The sequence below is a fragment of the Clupea harengus genome, chromosome 5 (assembly GCF_900700415.2).
Source record: "Clupea harengus chromosome 5, Ch_v2.0.2, whole genome shotgun sequence".
Classification (NCBI taxonomy): domain Eukaryota; kingdom Metazoa; phylum Chordata; class Actinopteri; order Clupeiformes; family Clupeidae; genus Clupea; species Clupea harengus.
This window is the reverse complement of record NC_045156.1, coordinates 5,024,214-5,042,296: the sequence shown is the minus strand read 5'-3', so window position 1 is coordinate 5,042,296 and position 18,083 is coordinate 5,024,214. Positions and strand designations below refer to the sequence as shown.

Genomic DNA, 18,083 nt, shown 5'->3' with positions numbered 1-18,083 from the left:
AAGTCCTTGGTTTTTCAGTAGTGTGAATTTGGAAACAATAAGACTACCTAGTGCGGCAAGGTTTTGTTGTGATCATGAGAGACAATACAGTTCCATTACTTCCCACTGCCTACTTCAGAGATGCACAGCCTGAGAAAGCAACTAGTTGGTGCAGGATTCATTCTCACCCTACCCAGGTTTGTCTGGGTACTTGTTCAACAGTAGACCTACATGGTTTGACAGCCTATTAACGTTGTATATGAATGTTTCTATTAGCAGTTTCTATTTTTTTTAAGTAATACGTGACCCACATTTGTAGGAAATCAACTTTACTATGAAAACAAAAAAGGCAAAAAAGAAATTATAATAAAATTGTGATTCTTTTTTCAATAGCAACTGTATTAAAACTCATCCCATGTCATGCCAAACAAAAGACAAATGAACCAGTGTCCTGCACATTGTAATCCTAATGATTGTCAAAACAGATTTTTTTTGTGATGTATTTTTTTTTTTGCATATACCTACAAAAATCAGGTTCTTCTGGGATGTTCTTTCTACAGAAGCCTAATTGACTTCATCATCCAGACAACTAGTTACATTCTTCAGTCAACTTGAGCATCCAAACAGCTTAGCATTGCAACTCCTACAATAGAAAAAAAATCACTAATAACCATATTCAAAGAAAATGAGTGAGCGAACACCCTTTAACTTCAAAGCGCAAATTAACCACATGTGCAACAAAAACAAATAATCTTCCTTCTCAGACAAGGCTCAACCACAACTGTTTAACAACAGAAAAACACCAATCAACATGAGTTAAACAAAAAAAAAAAATCTCGTGAAGTGAAGCTCGATCAAAAGATATCTGTTCAAGATTCGAGGATTAACCATTGCTTAATACTGAGGCTTTGATATTCAGTAAGACCAGTTCAGACAATGCAAACAGGCGCAGAGGATCTTGCCCTCTGTGGGCTGTGTGTGACATGACCCTGTGACACTTGGTGACAAAGGAAGAGAAGAAGGCAGTGATACAGTGTAGCTTGGCTGGGAAAGACCACTGAATGACAAGAATGTTTTCTGGAAGAATGTCCCATTTATCATACCTGTCCGCCTTAACAATCATGGAGCACTGATGTGTCCCCGGCAAGAGTTTTGTGTTATGAAGTTACTACCGAAACGGTCAGCATGTACTGTAGTCATTCCTTCAACTACCAGCTACCCACTCTTAAAACTGAGAAAACTAGAATGCCGGAATATGCTAGAGCAGAACTACTATGATTATGGAGATGAAGTCTGAGGCCGTAAATCTTGCGTGTCAAGCCAGAACTCAAACCAAGCTCCAAACAACAAGAAGCCACTTGACTCTCCCATCACAATCACTAATGCTCATCAGTACACGACAACCCAACCACTAATGCTCATCAGTACACGACAACCCAATCACTAATGCTCATCAGTACACGACAACCTAAACCCCATCAAAGCGTCTCATCGCCCTAAACATACCTCTTATTGTACTGTTATTAGTGTTACCATCACTGTTGGGTGAAAACGTCATATCTCCATTTTTACATCAGTGGTTTAATGAATCTTTTTTTTTCTGTTATTCTGTAGATCACTGTGGTGAACAGAAGTCTAAAATGTATTGGCTCTTTTCTGGCAGTCCCTAGTGCTGTACCAGGGCAGAGATCTAATCTAGTGCTTTTGAGGCCATTTCGCCAGCCCTTTAAATCTTTTCCCCCTGCAACTAAAAGACACATTTTACAACCAACATATCTTTGTTGTTTGACGACATATCAGGATCTCTGGCTCGTCTACCTTGCTTACTCATCAAGTGCCATGCTTCTTCAGTGGTGGTTCTACTGTTTACCAGTTAAAAGCATTTCTTATCAGAGCTGAGCTTCTGCCAAAGCATAAAAAAAATCCATAGCTATGGACTATAAATGTGGAACTGTGTTTGTAAATAGGAAAAAATCTGCACACAATCAACAAAGCCATTGTACTGTAAAATCTATTTTTTAAATTATACATATTTTTCTGGTTTCAGCAACACTCCAAGAAAGTGACAGAAGTAGTGCAAAAACAAATGAGAGCAACCATAATCTTGACATACAAGGTTATAATTAAACTATTCAATGTTCGGTCCAAAAGCAAGGACTCTGAATGTTTGTTACACTCTGATAATCTGTTAGAAATTTAAAGAAACAACTGAATACTGGAATTGTTCTTCTGGAGATATGAGGCTTTCTTCCAACAGGGATGATAGATTATTTAAAAAAAATATGGAACCATCAATGCAAGTTTCTATTACATAAACTTCTTTTTGTCCATGAGAAGCAGACACAGAGTCATGTGTGGCTGTATGAGAGAGAGCAGGGCTGTGTGTACAGGGCTATGAAAGAAGCAAACCATCCTCTGGGAAGTTCTATTCTCTTAAGAATTCCAAACATTTCCAATCCTGGAATTCTAAGAATCCCCAGCTCCTCCTCCTCTTTCTCTTCCTGTCACCCCACCCAAACAATCATGATCTGGATCCAGACCCACCCATCCCTGAGGCTTCAGCAGCTAACGTTCTTACTACTCTAAAAATGTAAAAGAAACCAAAAACATTACAAAACCAGCTTCATTATGAACTGTGAAATAGCAAACTACATCTGAGCAAAACCAAATGGCATCGTCAAAATCGATCTTTATCTTTGCAGCAGAACAAAAGAATCTCACATTAGTGATATATGGTTTGCGACTGAGAAAACCCCCCCAAAACAAAGCACACCACTTCTGATTTTTAAATAAAATTACACTTGAGAATCATCATCATCTTCATTCCCACGTCAGCCTCTCTCTCTTTTCATCTGGCTTTTGATCCATTTCACCACGAAACGTCCACAACCCCAAAGATCCACACATGATTTGCAGAGCTCATCCTTGACTCCGAACAGTGGGGAAGTGGGTTGGTTTGTGAGTGTGTGTGTGTGTGTGTGTGTGTGTGTGTGCGTGTGTGTGTGTTTGGGGGGTTGGTGGGGTTGCCAGAAACACAATCCCACCCCCAGACACAAACAACATGGCCATTTATCATAACGTTGTCCAGGTGGATCGCGAGTCTGGATCGCTCAGCGCTGGAAGGGCTTGCGGACTTTCTTCCTGCGTCGGGGGTGTTTGCCCCCCTCAGTCCAGTTTTCGCTGGGCTCTGCTCGATGTGGCCCGTGGGGGAAGAAGCCGGTCTGGGGAGAGGGCCCCGTAAATGGTCCGCTAGCCCCCGTGCCCGGCCCAGGAGGTTGGGGGGGTGGCGATCCAGAGGGGAAGAACCCTCCGTTGGCTGCCATGTCAGTGGGTGGTCCCCCTCCCTGGAAGATGCGATTGAAGAGGTCCTGCAGGTCTGCGGGTGAGCTGGGGCCGGGAGGAGGCTCTGGGGTTCTGTGAGAGACAATGGACCAATCAGGACATTGGTATGTTTTTTTTGCTTTACAGGACCCACACAAAATGGTACTGTAATAAGCACAGAGTGGGCACAGACAACATCTTGTTCATGGTTTCAAAGTCACAGCACTCTTTACTCAATGTCTGTGTGTGTGTGTGTGTGTGTGTGTGTGTGTGTGTGTGTGTGTGTGATGGGCATTGCTACCTGTGACGGTTGGGGTTGCTGTTGGTCTTGGCGCCGAAGGAGATGTGGTAGGGCACTCTGTGTGTGTCAGGGGAGATCCCTATCCGCTGACAGCCTGCCCACTCTGGATGGGGAGCAGAAGGTCATTAGTCAGAGAACATACAAGACAAAAACTACTGCTTTGGGCTGCCTAAGACATCTAATAATCTGCAGGGTGTCACGGAAACAGAATCTGAGAGGTGAACTCAGTTTCAACTCTGCTGGAGAAGATGGAGAAGATAAAAAAAAACGTGGGAAGGGAGGCAGAAAAATAGACACAGTGATTATAGTTATTTTGTCAGTTTGTGTAGACCAAAAAACATGTGTTTTGTTCTAAGACCTCTTGGTCCAAATGCATAGTATGGCTGGCTCTATGAATATTGACTAGCCATGCAAAATTAAAAAAATCACACACTCACACACACACACATCTTATTTAATGGAGTTTGTTCTTCTGGAAAAACAAGTCCTGGCATCTTATCATCAAGATACTTACCATGTATATCAAATAATACTGAATCTAAAGGACACCCCAAGCTACAGTGCATTCCTGATAGAAGGCACATGCGGGAGAGCGGAAGTGTTCTAGCATGCTAACCAGTGTTCTAGCATGCTAACCAGAGGCAAGATAAGCATGTTCATGCAGCACTCCCACCCTATAAACATGACCCTTACCGAAATTACAGGCTTTCCATTCCATTATTCCAATATAATCTTTGTGTCAGAGAGCACTTCCCGTCCTAACCGGCACTTCGACTAGTGCGTAACTTGCAATTACAGCAGTTACATTTCTGCACTTCTTTTTCTTTTTTATTTCATTTTGTTATATTTCTTATGTAAAGTAGTATTTATTGTTACACCAGGTTCTATTGCTCATAGCTTGACTCTCCCTTGTACGTCGCTTTGGACAAAAGCGTCTGCTAAATGACTAAATCTAAAATGTAAATGTTCGGTCACATTTTCTGTAAACTTGCACTTGATTTCAATGCAACTCTGTATTCCTATTTGAGAGTGGCATCTGACTGTTCACTGTGACTCTCGTTTCTCAACATGACTTACCAGTGATGTCATAGACCTTTCCATCCATGTAGGCAAAGTAGGTGATGCGCAGGCCCAGCATGCTGGACTCCGCCCACAGGTCTCCCTCCTCAGCACCATGGCGGCGGTTACATTCAGCACAGAAGCGGGCCTCACCGGGCTCCCGGTCCATCTCAAAGCGCCTACAGAGAAAAAGACAGACAGACTTAAGATGACACAGTCGTGGGCAGCCAGAGTATAGTTTGTAGGGAGAGTGATGAATGATGATAGATGGAGACGACAGAGACCAAGTGAACAGGGCTATTCCCATCACAGTGAACCAGAGGAGCAGACATGGTACATATGGTCACTGTTTAAAAAAACATACCCTTCTGCCGTCTAAGAGAGATAACAGGAAGGTCTACATCTGACCTGTGCACTCCTAACTTTGCCACGAGCAAACATGACTAAAAGCTAAAAGCCTTTCATTCATTTCAGCGGAGGGAAGGCCAATACAAAGATCAAGATAACCACCCTTATTCAAAAGGCTTCTTAGCAGGGTGTGCAAATACCCAGATTTTACAACATAAGACATACAGGGGATGAGCATCACAAAAAAGTACAATTGACAAAACAGCACATGAGGAACATTTCACCTGACAAGTGTTTTGCATACCTGAGCTACTTTTCACAGTAACTGTTCTCAATAACTGATCTCTGGATGCCTTGGGCCATTTGTGGCCAATATTAAACTCTGCTGGTCCCCACAAGGTAAGCTCTGTAGTGTGGCTCCAGAGTTCTACTGCTAGATTGCCTTAGCAACACCAAAGTGATGGGTTTGGTGCTCACTCAGCAGATGGAATGGCTGTGTTTCATGACAGAGCCAATCTATTGTTTCAATACACTTACTTTTTTCCTTTTCTTACTAACTTGTGCTGACATTTCAAGATTTCTGTTAACACTTCATACTGTGACTCAAGTACGGGCTGTTCTTGAACTGCAGCTAAGCGTTCTTATGAAAGCAAATGCTCTCACTGTAAAACACTGTGCTGTACCATTACCCTCCTAAAACACTGGACAGAAATGTGAAATGTCAGACAGTGGGCTTGTGTGAATAAGGGCTCTGCGTGGCTCAGGGCTTTGTGGACGCACTTGTGTTTGCCTTCACACTTGGTGCACATCATGGTGTTCATGGCCTCCTTCAGGTCATCCTGCAGCTTGGTCAGGAACTCGTTCATGGACTTGGAGAGCTCAGTGGCAGCCATTCGCTTCCTACGACATGAGAAAGCACCACAAAAAGACAAAAGGTGGTGAAATAACATTAAGTTATGTGGTTCGACTTGGGAATCAGTCTATCAATCCAACTCGCCTAAAATGACTGAATAAAATGAATGACTTGACTGAAAACCCCTCCCTTTTTGAGGATAAAGGGTACAGCTTTCCATTGAGATTTTACTTTTTGAAGATTAACATATATTCTATTTTGTGTTATTACTGATGGGTTTCCATGTCTGAGAACACCAGATTTTGTCACCATTTTCACTGATCAGGTTCCTGGGCTGAAATATCTTCAATGGTTGAATTTGAACTTGTCACAAACATGTGTTTGATGTGTTTATCTACTATTCATTGTAAGTTAATTAATCAAATTCCTACAGACCACAAAAAAAACATGCTTGCATTTCATCATTGGAGGCATTTAGAATACTCCTGCTGATACTTTCCTGTGATAGATTTGCGTGTTCCTCACATTCCCAAGAAACACAAAAAGTATTGTGTGGAAATGAAAAAGTATTGTGTGCAAATGAAAACACATTGTGAGGGAACAAGAAAGAATTTCCCTCTGTGGCATTTTAGGAGGCTCTGTATGCACAATTGCAAAACCTCTTTGGGAGGCAAAACAGAAATGACAAACTGAGAGGGAGCACTCACAGCTCATACTCCCGCCTCGTCTCTGGGTTGCTGACGATGTCCCACGCTGCCCTGAGCACTTTGAAGGCCTCTCCTGCCCGCGGGTGCTTGTTCTTGTCAGGATGGACCTGAGCCAGGAGGAATTTGTTAACAGCATGTTTTTGCTATACACTGCCCAGCTTACCTACTCTGCTGATCAGATGAAATATGATAGACAAATACAGCTTAAAATACTGCATGTGAAATGAGTGACCGTATACACTAAATTATGCAATGCGCCAACAGTTCTTAGATTGCAGCCTAAAGGGAAAGTCTTGAGAGCGGCTTTCTGCATCTCAGCTGGGTCATTAAAACACTGTTTGCAGCATCTTAATATTTATTCATTTCAAGTTGTATATTAATTATGATGAAAATGTCCACACATATGCACGGCGAGTAAAGAACTAGAGCTACATTAAATTTGATATAGTTCAGCTCACCTGTACAGCCAGCTGTCTATAGGCCCTCTTGAGTTCATTCTCTGTGGCGTTAGGCTCCACTCCCAGCACAGTGAAGGGGTCAAGCTCCTCCTCAGGGACCTGTGCCAGAGACAGCAGCCTCTCCAGCTCCTGCCCTGGCTGGCCTCTCCCCCCACTGGGCGACTCCGGGGAGTACCCAGCCCCTTGAGACCCTGTTCTCCGGAACAATCCCCTACACCTCTCGAACAGGGCTGCAGCTTTCTTCCACACCCATGAGTTCTGCAAGGTTTCCCACCACTGTTGGGCCCGACCCCCGCTGAGCCTTCCCAGACTGCACTTGGCCCATCTGGTGGCGAGCATCACAATGGCACAGAAGAGGCTGAAACAGGAAGTGGAAGCCTGCCACACCCGACTGGTCAGCCTGCTAGTCCACGCCACCAGGGCAGCGCCAGTGCAGCGGGTCCAGACGAAGGCCCGGCGGGCATCCTGCTTCAACCCCGGGAGGTCCGTGACCCGGAAAAGGAAACGGGAGCTGAGGTCATAAAGGGCAAGGCTCCCAGATTCCACAGCCACTCCACAGTGATGGGCAACAGACACGATAAGCTCCACCACCATGTGGATGCAGGACATACACCAGGGGCTGATGGACTCTGACAGGATCTCCTTGACAGCCATGATGAGCTGGGAGCCGGTCTGCCTCCGAGCCCGACCCTGGTGGTGGTGGTGGTTCCTCCGCCTGGCCTGCTTGTGCCTCCCACCCCCAGAGGAGGAAAGGGATGGCTTATATAAGGAAGAGGAAGGTGTTGTGTAGGGTTGGTCACCTCCCGTGGAAGCAGATCCGCTGTTCCTGGATCGCCATCTCTTCCCAGACCCTGAATTCCGGGAGCCTGACTCTCCGTTCATCCTAGGCTCCTTCCCTGCCTCTTTTCTTTGATGCTCATCGTCAATATCCCCTTCCATTTCACCGGTCTCATCTTTTTCAGAGTCCTCGTCCCCTTCTCCATCTTCTTGCGGGTACTCTCCTCCTTCTCTTGCCTCACTGTTCTCCTCGATGTCATTAGCATCATTTGGATGGACCTGCACCTGAGGAGACTCAGTGCATGAACTGTCCAATGACTCGGCCTCTGGTCTCTCTGGCCTCTCTACCACCACCATCTCCTCCTCCTCTTCCCCCTCCTCCTCCTCTCCTGATCCCATTTCCTCACTGGGCAAAGACACGGACCAGACGGAGCTAGAGAGTGCCTCCTTGGATGCCAAATCATTTCTCAACCTTGGGTCCCCTGACTCTCCTGCAGTGAACTCAGACATAGGTTGTAATGTCTTTTTAGGTTCACCTGTGTTGTCATCCATCATGGTCAAAGGTCTTCCAACAGGACTTATATTTTTTTATTCTTAAAAACTTCAGGGATCCATCATTATCACCAGTTTCCCTTCATCTATAGCAGACGATCAGGTCAAGCAGACTTCTCGGTTCAGGTCCATGGCATTGGCCTTAAACCTGTGTTCTCTGTCTGCGCTGAAAAGTGTAGAGCTCGTCTTTTTAATGCTTGTCACTGTTTTTAACATTGCAAATGGTCACCTACAAGACGAGTATTCTTCTGGCATCATCTGATGCTTTACCTGCCATGAAGAAAAAAATAGAGATTACATCTCAGATGTGAGGTCACATTTAAACAATACATTTTAATAAGTCAAACGTCTATCATGCAAGGCTGAGTAGTGTGGTTTAGTAGCACTAATAACTTGCTGTACTGTACACACTGTGTCCACGACACATGCTTCCACACTGATCTATGGGTGGGAGAGTGATCACGTGGTGTTTTACACGTAAAACACTCTTACGAAAGAGATTATGTACAGCAGAAAGTTAAAATCATAACAACAGCTGATATCATGACCAGCAGAAAAAAACCACTAAGACACTTTCTTTAGGAAAAGTGCAATATATAACTCTGGTCTCACTATACAGACGACTAATTGTTCAGCTGCCAAGGCAACAGCAACATACAACATTGATACAGAGTACACGCAGTGGAGATTGCTCCATTTTAATATACGATATGTCAGTTTAATTGAATGGGCCCTTGATTTACTCCGACATCTTGAGGAATGTTCTGTAACCTATAGCTAGCTATCATAACAGAGGAGAACAGCTCACTTTGAAATCGTAAGTTTTAAATGAAAATGCACACGACTATGATGTCTGCTTTTGAACATTTTAGAGCAGCATAACATTGCATGAACGCAAAGACAAACAACCAAGCAATCTTTCGATACAATCAGCACGACAAACTCGCACCATGAACTTAGCTTTACGGACTTGCCAACACGATATGAAACGGATGAGCAAAGACTCCTCTTTCCAAAGAAACGCCAAATGCGTCTTGGACAGCATTCAATTTTGCATAACAGAAACAGCGAGGCGTGTTAAAGTGCACCCAACCTCAGGCAACTCACTTTTTTCCTTATGTGGAGATGAGAAATTATACAATGTATCTTTCCCTTCCGCTTCTACTGGAGGTCCAGATATCCACCTCAACAGATGACATAAAATGTAGCCATTTCAGCGAGTTCACATAACAATACAATGTAAACAAAGGATGAACGGTGCCAAACGTTTAATACATGCAATGCCGTTCTTAAATAAACTATTTCTTCAAAATCGTATCTTATTCTAGGCTATCGCGCCTGCCCTTGTTTTTTGTCACCAACGTCAAGTAAGCAACTAGCGTTTGTCCAATCTACTTCCGGGTAATAAAAAATGGCAAAACTGTCACCTTAAAAGTCTTGAGATTGTCTTAAAGGTCCTATTACTATATTTGTCACAGCCCTCATTGTACAAATTACACAGCAAAACTCCACGAGGTGTCACTGAGTGGACCTTTCTCAGCAATAAAAATTGTTGTTTGGACAACTCATACTGTAGTAGTGTGAATCTTTTGGCATAAAAAAACAGGCTACCTGGTTATTTTGCTTCGACCTTACACGGCTGAGATTCGACCTAAATGCTCAGTCACACAATATTTGATAAAACTCAAAGTCCCAGAATGCAATGTTTTCACTTCTGCATCATCACAGGGCAACCCAACATAATTACAACCAAACACTATTACATGCACCATGTAGGACATATGTGGACATTTTGAATGCAGTTATAATTTTGTAACACCGGGATTTTGTAGGTATCATTTCAAGCCTCCAACCAACATTATTTTATTCATTCTGCACGAAGAATAGCTATGTTTCAGTGACGTAGCTCGCCACCTAGCTAACATTAGCTCATGAAGGAACCTCCGATATGGCCTATGATCATCCGATAGACAGACGATGATGCTAACACGTTGTGTCTTCTTATCAAGGTTGCTGGTTCGAGATGGTCTGTTTCTAATGTCACTCGATTCTGGAGGAAGTGAACTAAATATGTCAGGCCAGCTGCAATGACGACAATATGAACTTGAAAAAATCCAGAAATGTCGGCGCGTCCTCCTCTTTGAATGGAATAGATAAACAAGGTGGGGATATTTTACTGCTTGCCCTCATAACGGTAAGGTTAGTGATTGTGGATTGCTAATAGTTGTGATAATTAGGTTCCCCCAGTCCTATATGTACAGTTATTTTGGAACGTAAATTCACGAGAAGCTAAACAAAACTACTAGGATCTTACTGAGCTGTCTGCCTAGCCCTCTCATGTAAGCTACGCGAGCTACAGCTAACTATGATTTAACGAAGCAACTGCTGTTGCCAGTGGTTATTTGCTGTCTTAGTATTTTGCTAGACTGATTTGATAACTAACCGTTATTTACTAACATAATGGGCTATTGCCTTAGATAATGATTTGTTTGGGAACTGAGCAGGTGAGAAAACGTAAAGCTAACAAATAGAACAATGTAAAAGATATTGACTACAGTCGGGTATGGCATGTGACATTACATCAGGTGTCCATAACTGAATCAGGTGAGATTCTAGTGCGTCTTCCTCTTATTGTAGGGCTTCATTGCAAATCTTGTAATCTTGCAAGTTGCCTGTTGTGTAGGTGTATGTGAGGATGGGTGTGGGGGTGGCAATGGTTACTGCAGATGGCCAGAAAAAAGCAGTGTTCTTTTATTCTTGCATTTTACAATATTGGAATCACAGTCAATATTGGATTCATGGTGGAGCAGAATGCTTTGTTACAATGTTGTATGGCATTCATATGCAATACAAGTAGAGCAGTGTAGAACATGTTGGGTGAATAGAAGGAAAAATAGCTGTACTTGAACTTTTCTCTCATTTCACCAGTTGGCAAGGCTATTGCAAACATAGTGTGAAGAAATTGCTCCAACAATCAAGGGATAAAGGTTAAGGATTATCCACAGCTCTGAAAGGATGTTGTAACTTTTCTTTAGCAATCGTGAGTCACTAATAGCAGAAAAGCGATGTTACTTATTCAGCACCATTGGCGAATGACTGACAAGCCAGCACCGCATTGTTGTTGTTTGGCAAAGCTGATAATGTCCATAGTACTGTGAGCGTGACAATGGTGATTATCTGGACAGATGCAGAGTCGAAGAGGAAGAAGAAGGTGGCAGAGATCACACAGGCGCTGAGCGTGACGCCGGTGGACGTGGCGGCACTCCGGCGGATGGCCATTAGTGAGGGGGGGCTGCTCACGGACGAGATCCGCTGCAAAGTGTGGCCCTGGCTCCTCAACGTGCATCTGGATAACATGCCAGAGCAACTCGGTGAGTCAGGCACTTCCTGTTGCATCAGTTGGCAGTGCCGAGATATTGGCATCAGATCATAAGACAAACTGTTACCATAGAATTCCAATGGCTCTGTGTAAAACTTCTAAAATGTTGTTTTGAATTGGGATGGGTGTAAGCATTTGTTCATAGTTATCTTTATTTACTGCTGTAGTTGTCTATAGTTTGTCCTGTATTGTAAAATAAATGAAAGAACGTAATTCAGCTCAGAAGCTTTCCCTCATTTGAGCTTGAGTTTTCTCATGGAATTTTCTCTGTCTACAGGGGAAGTGGACAGAGAGAATAACAAGGACTACAACCAGGTGCTGCTGGATGTCCAGCGATCCCTTCGCAGATTTCCCCCTGGTCAGTGAATGTTGTGTGGGCACAGAACTCTCAGTGCCACCATCTAAGAGACTGTCTGTGGAGTCTGTAAGCAGGGTGTTAGAGTGGGCGTTATAGATGCCTTGGTATGCCAAGAATTCCTTTGAGGTTTTTTTTCTACTGAATCTCTAATTAATCTAAAAGTGTTTAACTTGGTCTCCAATTCTTGATTACAAAGTCATTTTGTGTTCTTAATGCTGTTGTTTGTACCATAATTTATTGCAGTCATTATTGCAGCCATTATAGCGAAGCTTACTTTAGCTCATTATACCAACAAACACATTCCAGCTTCTACCGTTTTCTTTTGAGAAAACTGGACTCTAGTTGCTTTAGTGACTTTTCAAAAAATTACGTCTAAAGTGTAGATATTGTTGTGTTGCATTGTTTGTGATTGTGTGGGGTTTGCAGCTATGTGTGTGTGTGTGTGTGTGTGTGTGTGTGATTTGTTATGTATTTGTGGCCATTAAACTGTGGTCAGAGTTCTAACATGACCCCTGTTCTCCTCAACAGGTATGCCTGATGAGCAGAGGGAGGGGCTTCAGGAGGAATTGACTGACATCATCCTGCGCGTGCTGCTGAAGAACCCCCAGCTGCACTACTACCAAGGTTACCATGACATTGTCGTCACCTTCCTGTTGGTCCTGGGAGAGCGGCTGGCCACTGCCCTGGTGGAGAAACTCTCCACACACCATCTCAGGTAGACCCGCAGGCCGTAGTATAGTGAAGGGGGATTTCCAACAGGAGTCAGGACTAAGGAGTTAGGAGTCAGGTGGAGTTAAATTTGCTCACTGGTAAACAGAAAAGAATAATATGTTTACCCCAGAGCTTTTAGGAAACTGGACCTTACAAAGTCAAATTACCTCGTACTTTCCTTTCTACATTTCTTTCTTATTTCACTGGTGGTATATAATTTAAGTAACCCCATCACAGGATAAGTTTGCAACGTGCAACCTTTGGGTGAATCTAGGTGGGTAAAGACTAAAATAATACACAAGGTATATAAAAATGGCACACTGCTTCTGTTCATGAGCAGTGAATAGTGTTTTTCCACTGAGAGCTTGTGGTTGCTCATAAGTGCTAAAAAAAGTTTCCCAGTCACCTCTTCCGTAAGAGGCAGATTACCATACATTGCGCTTGTTGGTGCCCAGGCAGTTTAGCTAATTATGAGTTTGGTGACCTTACACGTTGTTGATGGTGGTATCTCAGAATTTTGTCTCGACACTGCGGTAAATAAATACATTCACTTATTTCATAAGTTAGTGGTATGAAACAGACCTACCCATTAATTTAGTGTTTTCTTATTTTTGTCTCGTCGTAGGTAGTTAAGGAGCTCTGTGGTTAGCCAATTGACCTATCCAGTACCACATGAAAACTGCATAACCGAATGTGATTAATCAATCCTTCTTGTTCCCTCAAACAGGGATTTTATGGACCCCACTATGGACAACACTAAACACATACTGAACTACTTGATGCCAATAATAGACAGAGTCAATCCTGAGGTGCATGACTTCATGGAACAGTGAGTGCATTTAATCCAGTTTATTGATCTGAATGATGCTAAATCTGCCTCATAGGTGAAACATGATGTGAGGAGTGGAAAAAGGCCCTTGGATTTAAAGTAACACTATGCAACAATTTGACACCTTTTTGAGGTATGGTTTTATAAGCAACTAGTTTTGGTACCATCCTCAAATTAATTTTGATAGCAAATGGTCATGTGAAGGACAGATAAACACCTGTGTCTTTCCCACTAGCCATCCAGGATATGCCCTATGTAGTTCTGTATACCGAGCTGGAATACCCTGCAAAAATGGAAGAAAAGCTTTCACAGCATGACATTGCCAGATATACGGCCAACTGACACCATGAGGGGTTGGCATCATTGCCAGCAGACTGCATTTTACCAATTTTGTGCCACATGATGGTCACGATGGTTAGCCGTCCTTATGCAATAATCTGGTGGTTTGTTATTGTCTAATCACATTTTCCCCTGAACATGTTTAATGGAGGATGTGTTCTGCCTGAGCACTGCTGGGTTCTCACTTTGGTGTCTTGTGTGTGTCTGTGTGTCTGTGTGTGTGTCTGTGTCTGTGTCTGTGTCTGTGTGTCTGTGTCTGTGTCTGTGTGTGTGTTTCTGTCTCCCCGTGTTTCTCTAGGGCGGAGGTGGGCACCATATTTGCCCTGAGCTGGCTCATCACTTGGTTTGGTCACGTCTTGTCTGACTTCCGCCATGTTGTGCGGTTGTACGACTTCTTCTTGGCCTGCCATCCTTTAATGCCAATATATTTTGCTGCTGTGGTAAGTGCACTGTTTGCTGAAATTTCATGTAGAAGCCCTGCTAAATCCCCTTGCATGTTTTGATCTAAAATAGTTCAGACCCACTTGCTATTTTCAGACATTTTTCATCCCCTTCACTGTTGCCTTAAACTCATCCTGCGGAAGAGGCCACATTAGTATTACCTTAAGATGTATTGCACAAGTCACGCAACGACTGTGTCACTGATAGCTGGAGGCACTGCAGCGGCCTCAAAGAGGACCTTTGCTCAGTCATACGGGTGGGAGTATAACATGGGCAGATTATGACACAGCAGTCAGCTGACTCATGTCTTAACGAGGATAAGGTCCGGTGGGATTTACTTGACAAGAATCAGGACAGTGGCAACCTGTGACCATCTGTCAATCAAGGGGCCTGACCCCTGACCCCTGCAACCTGTCCAGTCGCCCAACAACAACACAGCCCTGAGTAGACCTGTTGATACTACTTTGACAATGAGTACACGTGGACAGTGACTGCAAGATGTGCAAGTAATTTTGTCAGTTAGTGCTCTTTGCATTACTGATGATGAAAGTCTAGACCATCGCCAATTTTGTTTTCAAGATACATACGCATTAATAGCATTAATTAACATGTATAGCCTTCTTGAAAAGCAAGATGCAACACCGATAAATCCCCCCGATGATGTCTATCCATGTTGAGAGTTCTCACTTATTAACATTTCAGGTTGTGTTGATTAAACCTGTTCCACCTCTCCTTGTGTGTACCATAGATTGTGCTGTATCGTGAAGAGGAGGTTCTGGACTGTGAGTGCGACATGGCCTCCGTGCACCACCTGCTGTCCCAGATCCCTCAGGACCTGCCCTATGAGACCCTCATCAGCCGCGCCGGAGACCTCTTCGTCCAGTTCCCACCGTCCGAGCTCGCCCGCGAGGCCATTCAGCAACGCAGCCAAGAGTGAGCTCCCCACCTCACCATAGACACACAGAGCACCCTATTAAGAGGCTAAGTGGCTTAGCAAACACCCCCAAATCAAGACGCACGCTCACAGTCCTAATTAGGTCGTTTTAGGATCTGGATGTCTTGTCTGTCATTCTAGCCCTTCTGATTTCTGCCTGGATTGTAAACATGGTGGGGGGGGTGTAACCCTAGCATTCCTAGAAAGATTTACTAAAGCGGTTCCTTGGAAAAGGTAGTACAAGGAAGTTCCTGTGGTGAAAAATGCAAAAGTTCTGGACTTTCCTAAAATATCTTGTCTTTACTCCATTGGCTGGTGTCACTTTTGTTTACTGTTGACTGAAACTGCCCGTTTTTGCTTCTACCTCTCTTCATCTAAATGTTCGGCTGTGTTCTGTTTCCGTCTCATCAGGACCGCGTCCTCCACCTTTAAGGACTTTGAGCTGGCGTCCACTCAGCAGCGCCCAGACTCCGTGCTGAGACGTAGGCGACGGGAGCAGCAGAGTCCCCCCGCCGCGGAGGCCAAGAAGGGCACGCTGGTGGCCGTGCCGTCCTCAGCCAGGCGCTTCGTCCGGCTCGCGGTCATGGGCCTCACTGTGGCGCTTGGAGCTGCCGCCTTGGCTGTGGTGAACTCTGCTTTGGAGTGGGCCCCCAAGCTAGACTTGCACTTCTTTCCCTGAAGAAGGCAAAAAGAACTGACAGAAGAGAAACGATGAGTGGATGGAGTGATTGTTTGAAGGATGGGTGGGTGGATGATTGGAAGAAGAAGGAATGAAAGGAGGGAGCAGTTCATAGAAGTTCCACAGCACCATCTTTGCCTGCCCTCATGTTATAAAAGACCATAATGGATTCAGCTGAAGAATATGGAGGACAAAACATTCACCAAATTTCGTCTTTATTTATATTTGTAAATATATACAGTCTGCAACTAAAGCAATGATTAATATCATGCTTACAGAGATTAAATAAGTGTGTTTTTTTTGTTTTGTTTTGCTATCACTTATGAAGTCATTTCAAACCTTGGTAATTTCTACAGCTCAGACTTTAATCAAAAAAGTTGTAATTTGAGTGTTAGGGTCTTGTGCAGCGGAAAGGGTCAGAAAATGTCTGCCATATAGTTAAATGATTGGGACTACTCCTGTTCTATTAACTCTCACCAGTTCTTTATTCAGATAAGCCCACATCATCAAAAATATGTTCACTATCCCCATTTCATCTTATAACTAACACCATACTGAGACCAAAACCTTTTTTTTGTTTAAATGCCATCCTTTTTATGTAACTCTTACTTTTATATATTTTTTGTAAGAAATAATTCAGATTCATAATTGTACAGGCGAACCCCTGTAATTGATAAATAGATGTGTGTAGGAATGAAGGTTAATGCTGATTTAGCCTTGTTTTTGTTCTATTAGAGAAAAAAAAACATTTAGTACCATAGGATGAGTCAAGTTTAGAACAGTTTGAGGTCAAATACAGGGTAGAGTTTGACTAAATGCTTTTTTTGGTGCAACATTTTCTGTCTCAGACATCGGTAACAAACCATGGGCCTGTGTTGCACAAAAATAAAGGTCCTGCTAGAACACAGTTTAACACTTTCAGGTCCTATGTTTCATAAATACACTCACAAAAGTGACTTGGAATAGGTCTTCAAACAACTTAGTTACTAGAATCTTAGACTTTTTGACTCTTTTGTTGGTTTATTTGCACTAAAACACGCCTCATGCTTTGCTCATTGCACTATGTGGCTTGTAGAGGAGTGATGCCTCTCATATTAACCACTGTCATAGTTTAATCCTTAATATATGGACAATAAAGTTGATACAAAAAGAAAATAAGAAAGGTATATATATTTGGATGTCTATAATGTTATTTCTGTAAATGTGTGTTGGGTTTATTGTAGGTAGTAACTTTTCTGATGCTGCGCTGTTTATAATGTCTGAAATCTCATAATATATTACACAAAGGGCTGAAATGGAAGATAAAGAGTTTATAGCTTTGATCAGTTAAGTTTCTCGATATAGTGATCCCTCAGTAATCCATAACCATTTCAGTATTTTAAACCAATATTGACAGGACATCAGAATATATATATATATTTGCTCTTTAATGTGTAAACAATTTTCCCAAAAAATATTGTATGAGATGAAATCATACAATGGACAAACAGCATATATTAGGTCATCTTTAGTATTTGGCTGTATGTTTTTTGTTGTTGCATGAAATAAATGCTGTATTCACTTAAACAAACAAGGTAATAGAATGATTATAAGAGGCCAAACAAAATCCTAATTTTACTGCCATTTTGAGGTCTGTGGCCCATGGTATGGAAATAAATACCTAGAAAACCTTACATGATCAGGGACTGTTTTCTTGCCTTTGAATATACTTTGTTCTTACCAATATACTTGGAATTCATTTATCTAAGATGCAGTACCTTAAACAGACATTTCATGCAACTTGATTGGGTCTGGATGTTTGTGATATGTAATTGCCGCACACTGAAACATTAAACAATACTTGTACAATTTGGAGGTGATTTCCATCACTGTATTGGGGTACACTTGGAAGCATCTTCTATTGTCTCTATGCACAGTTATTTTTTTCCATTTCAGTTTCATATCCAGGTTCACTGCTTGAGAGCCTGCTGGTTTACTTGAGACATTTTAAAAAGGAACCTTAGGACATAGGAGTTGATCTCATTTTACACTGCTAGGATTAAAGTGATAAAGCAATCA

At 42.8% G+C, this 18,083-nt stretch overlaps 2 protein-coding genes across 5 annotated transcripts; one reads left to right on the top strand and one right to left on the bottom strand.

The window, feature by feature from the left end:
* Positions 1–291: 291 nt before the first annotated feature.
* dnajc14 (DnaJ (Hsp40) homolog, subfamily C, member 14) lies at positions 292–10,017 on the bottom strand. 2 transcript variants are annotated; one of them, XM_031567428.2, is made up of 7 exons: positions 9,967–10,017; positions 7,027–8,625; positions 6,569–6,675; positions 5,789–5,908; positions 4,679–4,839; positions 3,602–3,704; positions 292–3,393 (listed from the first exon to the last, which is right to left on the bottom strand). In XM_031567428.2, the coding sequence occupies exons 2-7, from the start codon at positions 8,356–8,358 to the stop codon at positions 3,090–3,092; spliced, it is 2,127 nt and encodes a 708-aa protein (XP_031423288.1). In that variant the 5' UTR covers positions 8,359–8,625; positions 9,967–10,017; the 3' UTR covers positions 292–3,089. The 2 variants fall into 2 exon arrangements, with proteins under 2 accessions (XP_031423288.1, XP_012696576.2); XM_012841122.3 differs by lacking the exon at positions 9,967–10,017 and adding an exon at positions 9,463–9,869.
* A 56-nt stretch (positions 10,018–10,073) lies between these two features.
* On the top strand, positions 10,074–18,080 carry tbc1d20 (TBC1 domain family, member 20). Of its 3 annotated transcripts, none has more exons than XM_031567434.2 (9): positions 10,074–10,187; positions 10,365–10,517; positions 11,541–11,726; positions 12,012–12,092; positions 12,621–12,807; positions 13,531–13,632; positions 14,270–14,411; positions 15,161–15,345; positions 15,758–18,080. In XM_031567434.2, the coding sequence occupies exons 2-9, from the start codon at positions 10,454–10,456 to the stop codon at positions 16,023–16,025; spliced, it is 1,215 nt and encodes a 404-aa protein (XP_031423294.1). In that variant the 5' UTR covers positions 10,074–10,187; positions 10,365–10,453; the 3' UTR covers positions 16,026–18,080. The 3 variants fall into 3 exon arrangements, with proteins under 3 accessions (XP_031423294.1, XP_012696575.1, XP_031423292.1); XM_012841121.3 differs by having other exon boundaries at positions 10,075–10,183; XM_031567432.2 differs by lacking the exon at positions 10,074–10,187 and having other exon boundaries at positions 10,194–10,517.
* Positions 18,081–18,083: the final 3 nt, after the last annotated feature.

Excerpts from the sequence above, each read along its gene's own strand:
- dnajc14 (XM_031567428.2), bottom strand. The coding sequence starts at position 8,358 with ATGATGGATGACAACACAGGTGAACCTAAAAAGACATTACAACCTATG. Across the intron at positions 6,676-7,026 it reads ATAGACAGCTGGCTGTACAG|GTCCATCCTGACAAGAACAA; the intron begins GTGAGCTGAACT and ends CTCCTGGCTCAG. Across the intron at positions 4,840-5,788 it reads AAGTGTGAAGGCAAACACAA|GCGCTTTGAGATGGACCGGG; the intron begins GTGCGTCCACAA and ends TTTTCTCTGTAG.
- tbc1d20 (XM_031567434.2), top strand. The coding sequence starts at position 10,454 with ATGAACTTGAAAAAATCCAGAAATGTCGGCGCGTCCTCCTCTTTGAAT. Across the intron at positions 10,518-11,540 it reads GAATGGAATAGATAAACAAG|ATGCAGAGTCGAAGAGGAAG; the intron begins GTGGGGATATTT and ends TTATCTGGACAG. Across the intron at positions 14,412-15,160 it reads CAATATATTTTGCTGCTGTG|ATTGTGCTGTATCGTGAAGA; the intron begins GTAAGTGCACTG and ends TGTGTACCATAG.